Below are 14610 nucleotides of genomic sequence, written 5' to 3'. Positions count from 1 at the left end.
CAGTATTCTTTCCTGCCATGGCAGGGGGTCGGACTAGATGATCTGCTCAGGTCCCTTCTGACCCTAGAAACTATGAAACTAGCAGTTACCGATCTCTGCTGTATCATGGCTAATTTGAGTGGGCCATATGCACTGTAGGAATACTTGAATTAGCTCGAGGTAGCTAATTCATGGTAGTGCAGAGTTCCACGAAGGCTAAGTAAACTGAATTAGCCTGTATCTAGCAACCTGACAGTACTGTGAGACTGCTTCCCAGACCCAAAACTGGCATGCCACACCACAGTGTGCAATAAACCTATCCTCTCAGTCTCTTACTAGATTAACTAGAGAAGGTAGTATGTTTACTCTATAGTGGAAGGAAAAGATACAAAGGGTCCCAGTGGTAAAAGACCTTTTCAGCACTTCTCAGCTGTAAAGCTGATGCATTTAAGAGACCTCAAGAATGTCATGTTATGCAACATGATGGACAAAGGGGTTTGAGTTCCTGTAGCAGATACAGAATTATTGCTTCTATCTGTTTTTTAAAGTATATTTCAGTGTCATGGTCATAGCTGCTTTATCCTTTTCAAATCCCACTTTACAGTGTAGTTTTCTGCTCATTTCAAAATAAGTGTGTTGGTGCTAACTCCTGTAGTGCAAAAGAACAACATATCTTTTTATCAATCTGTAATATTTTTGTTGATTCAAGAAATCTCTAATGGGTGCTTAAACAGAAATCTAGTTACCTACTTAACTTAAAGATGATGCATGAGATTATTGTGCCCAATCTGGCAATATTTACTCTTAGGTAATCTTATTTAAGGTTGGTAGAAACACTTGCAAAATTAGGCCTGTATTTTGTGTTCAGAGTGCTTATGGCACTGTCTGGATAGCCAAATAGTTTTTAACAGTTATGAGACTGATTCCTGTAGGTTAATGTTCATGGAAGTTACCAAAAACTAAATCTGAAACAGGTTACATGAGACACTCAGCTGCAGTTTCTCACCACTACTGAAGAGACTAATGAAATCTTGAGCTATATACGAAATAACTATCTTTCTGTTCAGGTTAGGTAAACTGTTTGTCAAACTAGACTTTACTCAGGGAAGCCAAAAGACCAAAATAATACTACAGTATACAGAATATATTTTAAATGCCAACCATGTAAGTTCTTTGAACTGCCTGAGTCTGTCTAAATAGACCTGACTGCAGGGTGCCAATAAATAAGACTCTTTACACTGACATATGCTGGCTGTACTGCAAAAAACATCCTCTCTAGTCAAAAGGACAAACAAGTCTGAGTATTCTCCAGAATGAAAGGATGTTCTACTTAGAAACTGACACTAATGACAGTAGCACTGGCCTTGGTATCAGAGGTAATTGCAGTAGTTGTTTATGCTTTCCTAAAATTGGGGAAGGGGGATTCTTTAACTTTTAATGAAGAAATAATAGTCTGATCAGAATTCACATCTCAGGCGTTCTTGAAATTACTTGGTATGAATGCACCCTACCCTTGGTTGTAGAATGAGAGCCCTTTCCTGTATTCATCAAAAAATTTTTCCAGTAGTTGCCCCAAAATATTAAATGATGAGCTAAACTCTCTCAATGTCTGTTTTGGATGCAAGAGATAAAGCAGAACACACCAAACATAAGACTGTTATAGTTCAGATAGGTAGCAAAATTAATTGTAAGATCATCAGGTTATGATTCTTGTTTAGCCATCTCAGAAAGGAAAAGGGAAGGGAGACGCGTGCATTTAATTACTACTAAAACCTTCCAATATAATACTGTTGGGTTTTACTTTTCAGAGATAATATTTCAATCTCTTTTAACAACCACATGTCTTTTTATTTTAATTTGGGTTTGTTTTAAAAAAATGAAGATACTTCAGATTCACATTAGAGCAGCTGGGATTAGAATCAGTCCTGTAATGTTTTTAGTCACTACTGTCATTGATGTAAGATCAGAATTGGGTATTTCAGGGGAACTTCAGTAAAGGTAGAATTGAAAACTTATTTTGAACATCTGAAAGACTGTATAAGTATTTGTTCATAAAATGCAGCAGCCTTCCCCTCATTGCACCTGTACAAATCCAGCTCTCAAATCTACATCTTTCTGTGCCACCTCCTTACCACCTCTGCTGGTATTTTACTCATTTAACATCCTTTTGTCTCTGCCCAGTCCACCACCATGCCCATCTCTGCCACCATTCCTAACTTTGTGTCCTCTTCTCATCTTTCTTCCTTCTCTCCTCTCCTCTTGCTGTATCTGTGCTGCCCATCTTGTACTTGGAACAGAATCTGTTTGGAGCAGAGAACATCTAGCACAACCTCTGTCCCAATGGGACACACGGGGCCTATGGAGCTATCACATCCAGCCCATGGGGCTCCTTATGGGTTGGGAATTTGGTGGCAGGGGAGCCATGGTCATTAATATGGTCACCCTCCACCTGCTCAATTCCCAAACCTCAAGCCCCATGATCCAGCCATGTCCCCTTCCCCCTGACAGAGCCAAGCCATGCCCTTTCCCCCTGCAGGGCTGGGTTGGGGCCAGACTGCCCCCTGCCTCCCTCTGCACAGCCAGATGGTGCCTGCTGCATGTGCCCTAGGTGCTGGATTAGGATCACCAGCTGGATCTGGGCCCCAGCTGGACTGGGCACTGCCCATCTGGCCCACTGGAGAAAAAAGTTGAGTGCCACTGATCTAGCACAAAGGGGTTATGGTCCATGACTAGGTCTCCTGAGTACTGCATAATACTATTTTTTATAGAGGCATGGATTTCTTAGGGTGACATCTTTTGTTGGCCCAGCTATGTAGTTGAGACCGTTAGACAAGCTTCCGAATGCAAGACTTTCTTCCTCAGGTCTGACTCCGTGCGGCATGTTCCTGGCCCCTTGTGATCAGACCTGAGGAAGAATGTCTTGTATTCGAAAGCTTGCCTGAATTTATCCCAGCTACATAGTTGGTCCAATAAAGGATAATCACCCTAAGAAACCCTTGCCTCATCGTGGCGATCATTATTGACCATCGTGACTACAACATCACTGATAGGCTACCAAGTGTTATAAATTAGCTTCTATATTTTACAGCTCTTTCCAAGGCAACCAACGAAGTGATTGCTGTTAAAAAGCAGTCTGAAGGCCTTAAGAGGGAATATGATCGTCTTATGAAAGAACATGAACGGCTGCAGGTAGGTGGTTGTGCTTCACTGAATGAGCAGAATGTTCTGAAATTGTACCAGCAAAATGATACACGTCTCTGCTCCAAGACCAGGAGAACTATATCGCATGCTCTTGGCACTGCATAGTGTTTACAGTGGTCAGTATTCTATAAATGTTGTAAAGCATCCTTTATTATTTAGGTAATTATTCAGGTAATATATTTTATTAGACCAATCATATAGTTAGGAAAGATGTTAGACAAGCTTTTAAGCACAGAGTGCTTTTCCTTGAGTTGCCTTACTGATATTGGATATTGCAAAAAAAAATCCTTGCTTCTCACATTTTCTCTGTACCACAGCTGCAATGATACTCCAGCCCCACTACATAAAAAACATCTTGCAGAATTCCATCCTGCAAGAATCTGATGGCAAGTCTGATTAGTAATTTTTTTCCTGAGAAGAGAAAAATGCAGATCAGTTTGCTATTGCTTGGAGATAACTCAAGATTTGTATCTGCCTTCCGTTCAGAGGCTGAGACTGAAGCTTTGAGTTGAGCAAAAGAAATGTCACTACTGTGTGCGTAAGAAGGTAGCTTGTGCTTTGATTCTTGTATATAACAATGTTGCAGCATTTGGACTGTAATCCTCAAGGAACAAGGAAAAAATCTAGATTACAATCGCTTTTCAAACTGAGTGAAGTGAATAATGATAACAAACACCATAACTGGCAAAAGCGCCACATTTTTTAAATTTAATTTTTGGGTTTCCATGTTTGATTATTCATAAAATCATAGGCAGGGTTGCTAGTGCTGCCTACTACTGTGGTCAGGCACTCATTTGGAAGACCCTGTTTTCAGTTTGTCAAACTTTAACTGTGTGTGGACTGAAATGTTCCCTGTCAGGTATCTGCCTCAGGCTGAAATTTTTGGGGAGGTTCCTCCAAAACATTTCAGCTGTTTCTAAGAATTAGCAAAGGAAGGACCCTTTTTCTGCTCCTGTGAAATATCTGTGCTAATTTGGCCAATTTTTTTGCAATTATAGCCATTTAGAAAATCTGTGTATGCTCAGAGAGGTTTTAGATTAGCAGTTAAAATCTCCAAGTATTTTGCCTTGCTAATACTGCAGCCCCTCAGGCCCCGGTGCCATCCAGACTGTGTACACAATCTGCATGAAGTGAGGGGATCTATGCCATCTCTTTCAGCTCCTCATTTTTGGTGTTCTTCATCAACACAGCAACTGGGCATGTTTGAGTCCAGGACAATGGGGTGATGTTGTAACTGCAGTACCATGTTACTTTAGGCAGGAGCCTAGCGCTGGATATAGATGTACTGTCAATTCTTCTCTCCTTTGCACTCCCAGCTGGTATCTTGTTTACGGAGTGGGCAAGAACCAGATGTGGGCGGAGAGGGGTGAAGAGTACTGGACTGAGCTGAAGCTCCTAGAAAAATGGACTGGGTGTAAGCAGGGGAATAAAAGGGAAATGGGCACTGGGACAGGAATTAATTGGGCAAGGAGAATGGGTTTGGAGTTCAGGGGTTTGGGGAGAGGCTAGGAGCTTGTGGTGGGAAGAAAGTGGAAATCATAGGGAAGAGTAGGGCCAATGGGCAAGGTGTTGGGTCAGGGAAAACAGGAATTGGCTGGACAAAGAGACTAAAATAAGGCGTCTGAGGAATCTGGATTCCCAAGCTTTACCATTCCTCTGCCATCACAGATATTTGCTAGAAGCCACTGCCTAAATGTCTTGCCCTCTTTAATGCTGGTCCATAGAAAGGAGACAAAGCTGTGGCTATTTATATGCATTTCTGTTAGCTTAAGTGGCAGAGGTCTGTGGTGAACCATGAGAGTGTCAGTAAGAAGCCACACAATGGGAATTTTTGCTTTTAAAATCCTAGGAAATTGTGCACATGCAGCTGTATTCTAAAAACATTAAGGGCACATCTACACATCACCCTGTGGTGATGTAGTGACATGATGCATCACTGTATGACATGCTGTGGCAACATAGCAATCACATGGGTTTACATGTGATCACGAGCTATGTCACTATACGGTGCACTTCCCCAGTATAGCATACCGCTACAGTGACATAGCAGCAAAATTTAACCATGCGCTATGCCATGCTTTTGTTCTTCCAAAAGGAAGCATGGCACCATATCAATGTCATCATACAGTGACATGTAGATGTGCCCTAAGAATGTCATCCTTGCCTCTTGCCTGGACATAGTCTGAAAATAAATCAGTGTTGTGCAGTGAAAGACTATTTGTAGGCCTATACGCTCACTTGATAAGGAAGGTGCATTGTGATTGCAGGAAGAGAATGCATAGTCTCATAGTTGCAGTTTGGATGCTGCTATCCAGTTCTAAGATCACATGTTCATTTTCTGATTGCCCAGCTGGAGTCATTGGGGTCTGTCCTGTAAGAAACATTGAGCACTAAAGACAGTTAGAGCTGCTTTTTGAGCATTTATATTATTACCAAGTAGGATTACAAAAATTTCAAATTGGTCACCCAAAATTAAAGGACATTTTTTCATCTCACCCAGGATCCGTCTCCTCCCAAGCTCTTCTGCTGTTTCCTGTGTAGGTCACATACAAGTCTCCTTTTGTGTTTTGCTTTAACAAGAGGAGAGCAAGTTAGTGTGGTTGAGTGGGTGCAGTATTTTAATTTTATTTTAGAATCTACACAGCAGCTTTCTCATTCAGAGCACCTCACTGCCCCAGGGCTGGGAAGCTACTGTTGAACTTAGCTCTGGCATGTGGGAACCAACTGGTTTTTTTTCTCTGCTGTGGTACCGTTTTATGGTTCTGCTGCTTCTGGCAGTTGTTTGGCCCTTGGGCAGACGGATCAAACATCATGAAGTTGAACCATAAAACTAAACTATAAGACTATTAACAGCTTCATGCAGTATAAACAGGGAGGACTTGGAGGATGAATCAGTTGCATAGTGAAAGGGGGCTGTTGGCTGTAGGATCTCCGCTCGGCCTGCTATGGAAGGTCTGTGGTGAATAAAGCAGAAAGAAAAAGGATGCTCTCACAGTTAAGGCAGGATGTTCACAACAGTCTGTGTTCTTGCCAAGTGCAAAGACTGTTAATTTTAATTCTCTTTCTGATGTGTTTGTCTCTCTTTTCAGGACCTTTTAGATGAAGATGAGGAAGAGGACAAGAAAGACCAATAGATGTGGTTCAGAGAAGACCATGAATACAGTTGCCTCCATGTGAAAGTCATACTCTTATCTTTAGCCTCCTGACAACGTGTATAAATATAAAACAAGATTAGATTTTCTTAAAATCCAAAGCACTGTGGTTCGCTATTCATGTTCTACTTACAGCTCTGGTTGCCAAATATATTCTGTGCTGTAGTGAGAATATTAAATGATCTAGAAGATATGCCATGAAGTCTGTCTTTGCTCTTGTGAAGTAAAATTAAGCATTTTAAATGGGAAAATTTCTTCAGGAGCAACAACCTGGTGGTTCTCCATCCTTTTGCCTTGCAACATGGTAAAAGATTATGGACAATAGCACCAATAGCATTGCATGGGTTTACAAGTCACAACAAACTGTGCAAATCTAACAACTTCAGCTTCTTTTGCCAGCAACTCTTAGCCTTGTACAGTTCAACTTTAAAAAGTTAAACACTCTATCTGCTGTTATATTTGTGTGAAGTATTTGACAATCAGAAAAAGTGTAAAATCTAGATTTCTAAATCTATTGCAAACTAGCTTGTGTGTGTGGTTTTGGATGGGTATTTTTTGTTTTGAGGGGGTGGGGCTCTTTTGTTCTATGGGTTTTACTTTTTTCTTTTTAAATCAGCCACTAAGAGTAACATGTTTGCAGTAATGCACTCTGCATGCGGTATGATTACTCCTTTGAGACTACTTTGAATTTCTTTTTAGTCACAACTGAAAATACTGTTATGTATCCTCTGGTTTATTTGTACAAGTATTGAGATCTCTTTACTCTGTACCACCTAACTTCTTGCTTTGCAGAGTATAACTTTATTTGAAAAATATTCTCTCTTGTTTTTTCATGGCTAAAGTACCTCAAACAAATGTACACTGTTTTACATGGGTTTTTTGCATTCTAAAAACACTTGCATTAGCTGGTTGAAATTTTCTACTAAGAAGTTGAGTATTGTTATATTAAAGGGATTGTTAAAGCATTTATGTTTGTGTTTGTACAAAACTCACCTGGTAAATTATTTCGTTAGAGCATTCAGAATCAGTATTTATTTACCAGAGGTTCAAAACATTTGTATAATTTGAGATCTTATTTTTTCTGGAAAAGATGGCATTAGTATTGTTCATAACACTCTTTGTTTATCCCTCTTTTTTTTTGAACCACCCTCGCTCCATCCCTACTTCTCATGTTTTGACTTTCATTTCAAAGAATAGCCTGGAAAAGTGCAGGCTCAGGGGCGAACTGATGGCCACCTATAAGTTTATCGGGGTGTTCACGGGGATCTGGGGAAACGTTTGTTCACCAGAGCGCCCCAAGGGATGACAAGGTCAAACGGTTATAAACTCCTGCAAGACCGTTTCAGGCTGGACATTAGGAAGAATTTCTTCACTGTCCGAGCCCCCAAGGTCTGGAACAGTCTGCCATCAGACGTGGTTCAAGCACCTATATTGAACACCTTCAAGAGAAATTTGGAGGCTTATCTTGCTGGGATTCTATGGTCCCAGCTGACTTCCTGCCCCTTGGGCAGGGGGATGGACTCGATGATCTTCCAAGGTCCCTTCCAGCCCTAATGTCTATGAAATCTATGAAATAATACATGCTATATAAGGAAGCAGACAGGCATCAAGTAAAAATTATTCAGCCGTGCAAGGAAGCTGGCAGCATATACTTTTTCCTTTTCCCTTTCCTTCCCTCCCCTCACTGTTGACACACAAACTGCAAGAAAGTTTCTATTAAGTGCGTTTTTTTGCGGGGGGGGTGTTAATCCTTGTAAGTTGAGAAAATACAATGGCAGGAATCCTGCAAATTTATCTGAAGGTAATGGGGCTCTCTGCAGCAATAAGAGTCCATCCCTGCACATCAAGTTTCAGATTTAAAAAATAAAGGCCAGGTCCAGAAAGGTGTTTATGCATCTAATTCCTATTTAATTCCAATAGTGATTAGGCACCCAAATGCTGTTGAAATGCCTTTGCCCTATCTGTTGGTCTAGGCTGGGGTGCCCAACTTCCAGTATTCAGGCTAGGCCCCGCATCATCCCCTCAGGGCTCCCCATGCATCTAGAAATTTGGTGGTAGGGGACAGTGACAGCTTTAATTGCCACTTATCTGCTGCCAAATTCCTGGAGCCCTACAGGCCAGATATCTACTGCACAGGGCCGTGCTCAAGCATGCGAGACCAAGCAGACGCAGTATGGGGTCCAACCTGAATGTGCAGGGCTGGGTGGAGGTGGTGTGGGGCCAATCAAGGCACAAGGGTCGGTCAAGGTGATGCAGGCCAGATCTGGCTGTGTAGGAGTCAGCCAGGGTGGCAGGGGGCCAATCTGGGTGTGTAGGGGTAGGTTGAGGAAGCACAGGGCCAATTCTGGCGTGCAGGGGCCGGCTGAGGTGGCATGAGGCTGATCTGGTTGCATAGGAGCCAGTTGGAGGCGGCACAGGGCCCAATCCAGCAGTGCTGAGACCAAACAGCACACGGCCTCATCCTGGCACATAGGACCTAATCTGACCCACAGACTGGTTCAGCAGGACTTATCCACGCCTTAGGACCAACAATTTGAACACCGGTGGTCTAGGCAATAGATAAAGCTTGCACATACTTCTTAATATTTAGTTTTTCTATCCTTGTGTTGAAACAAACCCTTGGAGCACAAAATAAAGAACTGAAACTTTGCTGGAATCAGTATTTCTATGCAAGTAGTCCAAACAATTTTAGTTCAACAAAAATATTTAAGGAACTGAAACCGGGTACTTAGTTCAAACTTCATTAATAGCAAAGGTTGTCTTTTGGCTCTCTTAGTGATCAGTGAGGATCCAGAAGCACTTTACAGGAATAAACCATTTTTGCTGTGAAGTACAACTGTAGTTTAATAGTACACAGTAACATTTTCACTGAAGCTTAGGTTGGAAACTTAAGATAATACCACCCGACTTGAGTACTTTGGTTTCGCAAGCAGGCAAGAGCCTCAAGCAGAATTTGGAACAGTTGTGCTAGGTGTTGTATAAACAGACACAAACCTACTGTCTAGAGTTCACCATCTTGGAAGATAAGTTGCAAGAGTTGAGGGGGACAATTGTATCCACAATTTTATGGACATAGAATGCATGTTTAGCTGTTGCTCTTTAATTTGTGGCTGCATACATCAGTTTTCCCTAACTTACCTTGGCAATTAAAACCTGGTTGATGTAGTTCTTGCAGAAGCAAATCTGAAAAGGGTTGCAGAAAAGCAAAGCAGTAAGTTTGCTATATGTATCAGAGCTAGGATGTTTCTCTAATTACAGATTTTAAACAGCCCCTAATGATCAGACTACTTTTTCTTCCACCTCTTTTTCTTATGAGATGTCCTATTAATTTAGGGGTTTTTTAATCAAACGGGATTGCAGTGAGATCTGTTAGGCTCCAGTGCTCTTGCATTGTTTGTGATGCTTCACTTCGCTCACAAAGATTTGGTAGCGTGTCACATCTCATTGATGTTTTGTCACCCCTTGAACTTTAAAAAGTTCCAAAAACTCCAGGCTTGTTTTTCCATGTAGTTTGTCAGTGTAAAGATAGCAACTTTCCTGCTTTTCAACAAAATAATTTTCAGTCCGATATTTTCTGTTTCCAAAAAAATGTGTTCGGTGATCAACATTGAAGTCACAGCAGCAGAACTGGAAATGCCAGTAGTAAAGTAAAATGTTTTTGAAAGTCACTGCATGAAATTGCTTCATGTAGGTGTTTCCCCAAGTGACAGAAGAAATCCTGATGAAGATACCCAAGTTGTCTCAAAACAGCTTGCACCATTAGAGTTTTCCAAAAGTCTAGAACAGTGACCTTAACAAACTCCTAGGTGTAAGAATAGTTACTCTAAATACAAGTCCCAACTTAGAAACAGGCAAAGAGAAACTCCAATGGTGCTAACTATAAATTGAATTCAAGCAGTTCATTTGAAGCTGTTGCTGATGACTGTGTTTCTGTATTAATAAAGGGGGCAGGTCATATTCCAGGATTTTTATTTTATAAGTTATATATGTATTTTGCTTTGAGAACATTTGAGAGACATGGTTTCTTGGGGTGGGGTTACTGCTTGCTTCTCCCTTTCAAACTTTCTTTGGTCCTTATTCAAAAGAGAGTGGATACTAATGTCTTGTTCTGAATAGAGATGGACCCAAGGACATCCTCAGATGATTTGCTGAACTGAGGTCTTTGTAGCTAAATGTAAAAGGACAATGCCCTTTCTTCTATCTTCCCATCTTTGCTACCCGTTCTGTCTACAAAGATTTCTTCAGTCATTTTTAAATGTGTCACTTGAAAACACTACTTTGAATTAACAGTAACAATGACTATTATAAAAGTACTTGCACTAGCTGCATATTCTAGTTAAACAGTTATCCTGCTTTTAGTTGGAGACCACTGCACTCTCCCTGAAGGTAGGGCAGAGACTGGGGGACTTTTGCTACATTTCATCCACTCCTAACAACTGTCCCTGGGCCTGCATTTATCCCAGCACAGACTAAAGCTAATCCTCCATAATTTAGCCCTGTTTCAAGGAGGGGTAAGCTACCAGGGTGCACTAAGTTCTGGTCTGCTTTTAACTTACTGTAGTTATTAATGGTTCATACCGGATTAGAAATAACCACAATATGTTGATTGTTTGCTCCAAATCTTCAAATGTACGTGACTATTTCCAGTTCGCTGATATTTCCTATAAATGCTAAACTTCTAAAGATAAACTCCCCTTGGGAGAGGCTGTCTTTTTGCTATGAGTTTGTATAGGATCTAGCACAAGGGAGTGCTAATTGGGGTTATAGGAGCTACTGTTATATAAATTATTTTTCAGTTTTTAGATTAAAAGGATGCATATAGATTGTAAAACTCAGACTATGTACAGACATACAGTTTCTACCACTACAGATATACAGTTTCTACAAGGAGAATCCTTGGCTTTCCCCAGGCATTCAGACTTTTTCTCCTGGAGCAAAAATGGCTGCTTTAGGAGAAAAATAATCCTAGCATGACCAGGGTTAAATTGCTCCTGGGAATATTAAATTTCTCCTGGGATATTAAATACTTATACCTTGTCCCAGCTTAGCTCCTTCTGGGGGCCAGGGGAGTACAGCCAAGGGAAAGGCTCCCATGCCTTCCTGAGACTGGAGCATGCCAGACTTGAGAAGGCATAGGGAACAGCTGCTCCCACCCCTCCCAGAAATGGGGTGGGAAGAGCGGGAACAGCCACCAATTGCTTCCCTCTGCTTCTCACACCAGAGTTCCCTGTAGAAGCAGCTCTGCTGCACCGCTCCCTCCGTTTGGCTGCCAGGCACCCAGAAGCAAGCAGGCGGAGCAGCACAGCCTCCTGCCTCCTCACACCGGACAGAGTTCTTGGTGCGAGAAGCAGGCAGGGGCTTAGCCCTACTGCTCCTTCTGGTTGGCAGAGAGCCACACTCTCCCCTGCTGGCTTTTCCTTGCCCCCTTACCCCTGCCCCTTCCACTCAGCTATTTGGAAGCTTCCATTTGTTTAAAAAACGACTTTTCCACCCCCTCCTCCTCCATTATGCTCCTTTAATAAATCCATGGTGTCTCCACACCTTGAATACTGAGACCAGTCTTGGTCCCCTCACCACAAAAAGGATATTGAAGAGGAGAAAGAACTAGAGAAACATAACAAAGAGGATTGGTGGTATGGAAGAGCTTCTAGGTGAGGAGACTAAAGAGGCTAGACTTATTCAGTTTGGGGACAAGATAAAAGTTTACAAAATACTAAATGGTGAAGAGGGAGTAAATAAGGATTTATTATTTACTATCTCTGTATGAGATCTAGAGGTCATAAAATAAAACTAGTGAGTAGTAAGTTCATAACTAGCGAAAGCAAGCTATTTTTTTACACTGTGCGATTAAAGTGTAGATGTCGTTGCTACCCCATGTTGTAGATGCTGAGTTTAGCCTCAGATTCAAAAAGGGCTTGAACAAATTCTTGGAGGAACGGGAGACATCAGTGGCTATTGAGCATGGGAATTAGAGGTGCAATCTCTGAATCAGAACTTCTTAGACCTTAAATACTGGAGACTGCAAGTGGAAATGAAATAAGGGAAAACCCCTGGTCAAAACCTATTCACTCTTCCTTTCAGCATCCATTCTCTGCCATGGACCTTAGCAAGTTCTTATGGATTGGTGGCCTGTAACATATGCCCACTGTGACCCCCGACTGTTCACCCCCCTGAACTGCCCAGGGGCTTCCAACAGGCCTGTGTTCATTCCCGACACCTCTTTTCTCCTTGTCTATCCTATGCCCATCCATGACTAGTCCAGGCATCTGAACTGTCACACCACACTCTCTTACCCAATTCCCTCATCCTGCCCTGGTTGTACACGGACCTCCAGCTCTTCCTAGTTGTCCCTTGTACTTCTTGCAGTAGCACATCAACAAGGCAGCTATCTGACTGTGTTAGCCTCTCCCCAACATTGCTAAGGCTTCAACTACTGCCTTCCCATCGTAGGGCTGGACTCTTACCTCCATCCCCTGGTGAACCTAGCTAAAGCCTTCCTCCCTGCAAGAGCCGCTCTTGCCTCTCTCGCCCGGGTGACGCCCACCCCCTCCTGCAGCAGCACCCGCGGGCAGGCGACTGTGCGGGCACGCGCGGAGGTGCGCGGGCTTTGCCCCCTCGCTGTGACACGCGAGGAGAGGGGTGGGCCCGGGCTCCCCGCCACCACCAGAGACGACGCTTCCCGCGGGGGCTCCGCGCCGGTCCCTCGTCGCCGGCTCCTGCAGCAGCGGCCTCACGCCGGGCCGCCGAGGAGGAGGTGGGCGGCGCAGCGCACTGGGGAGCCGCCTCCCAGGGGTGTCTCCACCCCCCGATCCCGGCGACGGCCAATAACGTCAACAGGGTGAATCACTTGGGAAAGCATCCGTCCGGCTCTATCTGTATCCTGGCCGGACTTTCGTTGTCTTTCCCAGTTTAAATCAACCCCTCCCTGGGCCCCGGGGGCAGCAGTAGCTTCTTTGAGGCCTGGCTCGTTGGCCTGGCAGGGCGCAGTTGCACCCGTCTCCTTCCACGCCAGTTTTCTTTCTCAGGATCGTGTCCGACCCGCTCTTGCCACCGAGGCTGGCGTTGGAGGGACGGTGCCTGAAGCTGGAGCCACACCAGCCTCGCTGAGGTCCATAGTGGGGGAGTGTTTCTGCTCCCTTTGGCCCCTCTTGGTGCACGGCTCCGTGCTGTTAGCTTTATAGCATTTGGTTAAGGTTGAGTGGAAAAGCATTTAAGGGGAAACACCATAACAGCTAAGGTGGTTTTCCTAGTTGCAGGGGAAAACCCACTTCCTTGCCAGGGAAAGTACCGTGGCTGAGGTTAGCGTCTCACGTTCACTTCCAGTGCGAAGATCTTGGCCATACACCAACTTTATAGAAATGGGAGACTCCACCCTAGCTTGTTCCTGTGGCCATATGGCTGAGGCCAAGCAAAACCCAGGGGCATCTGAGCCCCAAGGCTTGCACCTGCGTGTAGGATGTCCGCTAAAGGATTTGGAAGCGTCTGAAGCCCCAGGCAGGGGTGGAGGTTGCTTGCTGGTAGCAGGGTCATGTGGTTCTTGAATGGCTCGCAGATCTGGAATTGATTTGGCTGATTTGACTTGGGATGCAAAAAAATTTCCTTAAAAAAAAAAAAAAAGGCCTTTTAAGTCTTTGTACAAATGGAGTCTTAAATATGTTGCTGTTGTGTTACACTAACTTGAATGAATGTGATTAAAAGCCATGTTTTCTTTGTCACTCAAGGTAAGGCCATAGAAGTCAAAGATAAAACTCTTGCCTCGGTGCAGTATGAGTCCTGGAGATGGGGACCCTACAACTTGCCACTCATTGTTTTCTTCTGTGCGTGCCTCTAGTTGTAGCCTCTCAAACATACGCATTTTTTTTTTTGGATTGATATGTCGCCCAACAAAGGCTTGATAAAGCTCTCAAAGAACAGAATAACATACAACAGAACAAGCAAGAGGAAAAAACTAAAGTATCAACATAAACAGACCTCTTTTCCTGTCCGTCTTTCCCTTCCCCTTACCTCCCCACTGTGGCAAAATGCCGGGCTAGCGGCTCCGGCACCGCTTAGGGGAGCCGCAGGCTTTGCAGAGTTGCGCGAGCGCGCGGCTTGTGGGGCGGGATTGAGGTAGCTCTTAGTCGCCCTCGAGGTTCGCCGAGTTGGCACAAGTAGATGACTTAGAGTAAGTAGTTAGTGTCTCTTAATCTATAGGGTGTCCGTTGGTTCACGAGGTTCCAGAGCCAGCCCTTGCGTTCCAACAGTGGAGCTAGTCCAAAGCTAGGTGCGGCTGCCGACT

At 43.5% G+C, this 14610-nt stretch overlaps 2 protein-coding genes across 2 annotated transcripts in view; both read left to right on the top strand.

Annotated features, from left to right (window-relative positions):
• BCAP29 (B-cell receptor associated protein 29) overlaps window positions 1-7297 on the top strand; it is a 36959-nt gene extending 29662 nt beyond the window's left edge. Inside the window, exons 6-7 of the mRNA XM_019543551.1 lie at window positions 3068-3168; window positions 6270-7297. Coding sequence (XP_019399096.1) covers window positions 3068-3168; window positions 6270-6314 — 146 coding nt within the window. The 3' untranslated portion in view covers window positions 6315-7297. The remainder of the gene's footprint in view (window positions 1-3067; window positions 3169-6269) is intronic.
• A 6908-nt stretch (window positions 7298-14205) lies between these two features.
• The window catches only part of SLC26A4 (solute carrier family 26 member 4), a 44218-nt gene continuing 43813 nt past the window's right edge, over window positions 14206-14610 (top strand). The window contains exon 1 of the mRNA XM_019543965.1: window positions 14206-14285. Coding sequence (XP_019399510.1) covers window positions 14206-14285 — 80 coding nt within the window. The remainder of the gene's footprint in view (window positions 14286-14610) is intronic.

Source organism: Crocodylus porosus, unplaced genomic scaffold (assembly GCF_001723895.1).
Source record: "Crocodylus porosus isolate Cpor-Errol unplaced genomic scaffold, CroPor_comp1, whole genome shotgun sequence".
NCBI lineage: Eukaryota > Metazoa > Chordata > Crocodylia > Crocodylidae > Crocodylus > Crocodylus porosus.
The sequence above is the reverse complement of the archived record's forward strand: the minus strand, read 5'-3'. Positions and strand labels throughout refer to the sequence as shown.